The sequence below is a fragment of the Chaetura pelagica genome, unplaced genomic scaffold (assembly GCF_000747805.2).
Source record: "Chaetura pelagica isolate M959 unplaced genomic scaffold, ChaPel_1.0 scaffold835, whole genome shotgun sequence".
In the NCBI taxonomy this organism is placed as follows: Eukaryota; Metazoa; Chordata; class Aves; order Apodiformes; family Apodidae; genus Chaetura; species Chaetura pelagica.
Genome location: NW_009953220.1, coordinates 79,945 through 85,252, shown reverse-complemented (window position 1 = coordinate 85,252; position 5,308 = coordinate 79,945). Strand labels below are relative to the sequence as shown.

Here is a 5,308-nt window from a genome sequence, read left to right as displayed (position 1 = left end):
CATGATGGGAAATCGATGCCGCCTGTACACCTCCGGGATCGATGGCTGTGGCAGCTGGCTGTGCCAGGGTCAGCGTCCCTATCAATACCCCCTCGTTAATTAAGATGTGGAGGCTCAGGACCATGAGCCTGGTGCAGAAGTTGGCTGTGGCTCAGAGCAGAGCCAGGGCAGGGTCTGTTGGCTTGCACACGTGTCCCTGACCACTTTCTCCTCAGCTCCCAGCCAAAATTGCTTGAGGACAAAGCCAAAGAAAACCTCCTAGAGAGGGTCAGGGCACTCTGGCCATGCCTGGCCCTCTGAGGACATTGTACCACCAGGGGTGACCCTATCATCTGTCCCAAAAGATGGACCCCAGGGCATCAGGGCACATGGGGCTGTGCCTGATCATCTGCCAGGTGTCCTGGCTACCCCCACAGCCTCACTCTCCCTTACCCGCCAGGGTACCCCGACCACATGGTGTTTGCTGAGTTCAGGCGACGCTTTGACGTCCTGGCCCCGCACCTGACCAAGAAGCACGGGCGCAACTACATCGTGGTGGATGAGAAGCGGGTATGTGCCCTGATTGAGGGTCCCCTGCACCCCACGGTGCCACCAGCCCATCTCTGACACCTCTTCCTCCCCACAGGCAGTGGAAGAACTTCTGGAAACGTTGGACCTGGAGAAGAGCAGCTACCACATGGGCTTGAGCCGGGTATGTTGCCCAACACTGGCTGTAGGCAGCGGCAGTGGCACAGGGCAGGGGTGGGCGGCACGGCTCGGCACAGCGCAGCGCGGCAGCACAAGGGCAGCACTGTTCTCTCCCACCTACAGCATTCCTCATGCCAGGGTGATAAAACCCCACAGCAGGACAGGACCAGTGCCTGCAGAGGGGAGAGCCGTGTTCCTACAGACTGGTGCAGCAGGAGGGTGGCACGGCCTGCCGGAGGGATGCTGGCACCCATCGGCATCTCATCCTGCTCCCCTCCTGCAGGTATTTTTCCGGGCTGGATCTCTGGCCAGGCTGGAGGAGCAGCGGGACGCGCAGACCAGCAGGAACATCACCCTCTTCCAGGCAGCGTGCAGGGGCTTCCTGGCACGGCAGCAGTTCAAGAAGAGGAAGGTTCGTCCCAGCGCTTTTCTCCTCCCTGCTCCGCTGCACAATTTCGCCTAAAATGGGCAGTGCAGCCTTTCTGCAGCGCCTGGGCCAGCACCTCCTCCTCCCACCTCCCTCCCACCCCCACCCCCCGCGCCTGCCCAGCTGTGGGGAGCCCTGGGGGGCCAGGGGAGACCAAGGGGAACTGGTGGGGACGGCACAGGGGATTGCTACGGTGGGATGGAGTGGAGTATTGGCTCCTGCTTTTATTAGCAAAGAGGGTGTAAAATAGGCATCTCGACAGCACCTCGCAAAATTAATGTTTGGAGAGGTTGGAGGGAATCAAACATCAGATAAGCCGGGTGCAATTAGCCCAAATGCTAATGAAGGGGAGCACACCAAGGTGCTGCCAGGGGTGCTGAGCACCCTCCCACCCTGACACCATAACTGGTGCTGACACTGTGCCCTGTGCAGATCCAGGATTTGGCCATCCGGTGCGTGCAGAAGAATATCAAGAAGAACAAGGGGGTGAAGGATTGGCCCTGGTGGAAGCTCTTCACCACCGTGCGGCCCCTCATCGAGGTGCAGCTCACCGAGGACCAGATCCGTGGCAAAGACGTGGGTATCCCTGTGCTGAGGGGGATGCTGGATGGGACAGGGTGGGCTCGGGGGAGTCTTGGTCCCGGGCAAGGCCCTGCAGTGGGGTGGGATGCAGGAAGCCACAGTGGGGTGGGAATGGGCAGGATGGGATGCAGGACTCCATGGAGGGGTGGGACGCAGGATCTCATAGTGAGGTGGGATTCAGGACAGCGGCTGCCCCGCGCCTCGGCAGCGCCAGGCTCCAATTGCTCCCTAATTTGCGAATCAGCATGTCATTAGCATCCCGAGAGCCGGCTGTTGCATGAGCCCAATTACAAGGCGTGGAGAATGGAAATGAAACCGTGTGCCGAGAGGCATATGCAGGGGCTGGGTGCTGTGCTGGCAACCAGACACTCGTGCCCCTGCTGAGCCGGCCCAGTGCGGAGCTGCTGCCTGGCTCAGCTTTCACCCCGACACACAGAGGACGGGCTCCCAGGGTAGGGGCACCTGGGCCCCCTCCTGCTCCCCCCCCAGCCTGTGCTGGGACCAGAGGCAATGAGAGAAAGATGCGCTTGAAGCTGGCAGCCAGGCACGCCTCCCTGGGGCTGGCTGGTGGTCCCTGGGCATCCTGGTGGGCCCCTTCCCTCCCCACCTGGGCTGGGTGCACCCAAAGCCTTTGGCAATGGGTGGGTTTGTTCCCACCCCCTCCCCAGGGGGGTGCAGGGATCCCTCTCTGGCTTTGCCTGGCGTTTCGACACCATTTATGGGGTTGGAGTCAGCACGCAGAGCGGGTTGGGGAAAGTCCCTGCCCAGCCCTTGGCAGGGGAGAGCAGCCCCCACCCCGGGGAGCCCCCACCCTGCCCACCCAGTGCTGCTGGGACCCTGGGGGGGTGCAGAGACCTGCCCTGCTCCTGCCTGCCAACTTCTTCCCCTTGTGCCTGCCCCCTCCGTCACCGCCTGCTCTGTTGCAGGAAGAGATCCAGCAGCTGAAGAGCAAACTTGAGAAAGTGGAGAAGGAGCGTAACGAGCTGCGGCTCAACAGCGACCGTCTGGAGAGCAGGGTAGGTCCTTGCCGGCCCTGGGAGGGGGTGCAGTGCCATGCCAGCCTGCCCTGGCCCCAGCCCACGTCCTGTTTCACCCCCTGGCAGATCACAGAGCTGACGTCCGAGCTGACAGACGAGCGGAACACGGGCGAGTCAGCCTCCCAGCTGCTGGACGCTGAGACGGCCGAGAGGCTGCGGGCTGAGAAGGAGATGAAGGACCTGCAGGTTAGTGTGCTTCTCCCTGACTTCATGGCATCCCCTAACCGCCCCCTCCAGCGCTCACCACAACCATGTCTCCTTCCAGGCCAAGTATGATGCTCTGAAGAAGCAGATGGAGTCAATGGAGATGGAGGTGATGGAGGCTCGGCTCATCCGGGCAGCCGAGCTTAATGGGGAGCTTGACGATGATGATTCAGGTACCATCCTGCCCCCGGTGTTCCCACTGGCACACCCTGGGTGCCCCATGGTCATGGCACCATGCCCCTCTCTCCATGGTAGCCACATAGCACCCCACACAGCCCCTTGGTGACCCTGTTTCCCCACACAGGTGGCGAATGGCGACTGAAATATGAGCGGGCAGTGCGGGAGATCGACTTCACCAAGAAACGGCTGCAGCAGGAGCTGGAGGACAAGCTGGAGGTGGAGCAGCAGAGCAAGAGGCAGCTGGAGCGGAAGGTGAGTGGGAGCACCCCCCAGTCCCCTCAGCATGGGGATGGGCAGGGGGTGGACAGCAGCTACGGCCTGCTCCAAGCTGGGAGGGAGGACACGGCCAGGGCAGTAGGGACATGGTAGCTTCCCAAAGCCCTGATTGCCCTCCCACTCCTGCCCGCAGCTGACGGACCTGCAGGCAGACAGCGAGGAGAGCCAGCGGGCGCTGCAGCAGCTGAAGAAGAAGTGCCAGCGCCTGGCTGCCGAGCTGCAGGACACCAAGCTGCACCTCGAGGGGCAGCAGGGGCGCAACCACGACCTGGAGAAGAAGCAGAGGAGGTGGGGACTGCAGAGTTGGGGGGATGGCGTCCTTGCTGCGCAGTGAACGTCTTGCTCAGTGGCATTACCATTTTAGCCGGGATTTGGGCACCTCACCAGCTCCCAGTTGGCTGAGGTGCTTCCAGAAAGATGGGGCTGTCCGGGTTGGGTGTGTTCATAGTGGGGGGGACCCCGGTGCCCTTTTGGGGGACTGGGAGCTGAGGGAAGTCCCCATGTGGGGCTGTGCCCCATGGTGGAGGCTGCTCACGCCCTGTGGCTCTGCTCAGCACACGCTCTCGGCCCGTCCCCTCTCCCAGCCCCAAAGTTTGCTAACGTTATTAAGCAGCAGGGATGCTTTCATCTCATTATGGTAATGATCACACACAAATACAGCGAGAGAATCCAATCTAATTAATTTCAATTTCCGCGGATTGGAGCCTGTGCTAATGCAGCTGTTTATTACCCAGCACAAGGAAAGATGGGGATTAGCTGCCGAGGTGTTTAACGCAGGTCACAAACTCAAGCACAGGATTGTTTTCCAAGCCCCAAAGGCAGTGATTTCAGAGCAAACCTGGTTGATCCCATCCCAGGGGCACTGGGAGAGGCTGCCCAGCTCCAGGCTGTGCTGAGCACATCCCCACCAGGGGCTCACGTCCCCTTCAGGGATGGGACCAGTGCCATCCCATGTGGGACTGGAGCATCAGGCTGCAGCTGGGAGAGCTGAGTTGCTGCAAGACCCTGTCTCTGCTGGAGACCCCCCCATGCATTGCTGCCCCTCCAAGTCCTGCAGGTCCTCTGCATCTTGCAGACCCACTACATCTTGCTTGGAGGGTGCAGTGTTCCCAGTGGCCTCCATGTAGCCAAGCCCCTACTGTTAGTAGCCACAGTCCCTACTGGCACGTGCCAGCCCCACAGGGTGGCTCATCAGGCTACTGGGGTTAGTGCTGCTGGTGCTGCTCTCTCCATTAGCCGCTAAGTGAAGGTGTTGGGAGGAGTTTCTCTAAGTGGCTCCATGCCACCATGCTGGCAATTAAAGGCTCATCAACAGCATGTTTCAAACGAGCAGCCAGCAGCACACCGCCCTTTCCGGTGCCTGCTGCCGTGGGATGGGAATGCTCAGCAGTGTGGTGCTGGTGGTGGTGTGAGGCTGGGGACCCCTTGGGAGCTCTGAGTGCCCATCCTGCTCTCTCTGCACAGGTTTGACAGCGAGCTCTCACAGGCACATGAGGAGGCACAGCGGGAGAGGCTGCAGCGGGAGAAGCTGAGCCGCGAGAAGGACGTGCTGGTGGCTGAGGTCTTCGGCCTCAAGCAGCTGCTGGAGGTAAATGGTGCCCAGTCCTCTCCCCAGTCCCCTAACCAGCGGTTGCTTTGGTCTGACAGTGACCCTCTCTTTTGGCAGGACAAGGACTCAGACATCACGGGGCTGACGCAGAAGATGGAGGCACTGGAGGCCGAGCTGCAGGACATCTCCTCCCAGGAGTCGAAGGACGAGGCCTCCCTGGCCAAAGTGAAGAAGCAGCTGCGGGACCTGGAGGCAAAGGTCAAAGACCAGGAGGAGGAACTGGATGAGCAGGCTGGGACCATCCAGATGCTGGAGCAGGTACAGCGGGGAGGTGCAAGGTTTCTGGGTGGGGTGGTTTCGTGTAGG

General features: G+C 61.0%; 1 protein-coding gene across 1 annotated transcript in view; it reads left to right on the top strand.

Moving 5' to 3' along the window:
• Positions 1 to 5,308, top strand: part of MYO18A (myosin XVIIIA) — a 50,262-nt gene that overhangs the window by 37,393 nt on the left and 7,561 nt on the right. Inside the window, 11 exon segments of the mRNA XM_009997789.1 lie at positions 440 to 549; positions 626 to 691; positions 971 to 1,099; positions 1,547 to 1,690; positions 2,623 to 2,712; positions 2,800 to 2,919; positions 2,999 to 3,110; positions 3,242 to 3,369; positions 3,527 to 3,681; positions 4,858 to 4,981; positions 5,060 to 5,260. Coding sequence (XP_009996091.1) covers positions 440 to 549; positions 626 to 691; positions 971 to 1,099; positions 1,547 to 1,690; positions 2,623 to 2,712; positions 2,800 to 2,919; positions 2,999 to 3,110; positions 3,242 to 3,369; positions 3,527 to 3,681; positions 4,858 to 4,981; positions 5,060 to 5,260 — 1,379 coding nt within the window.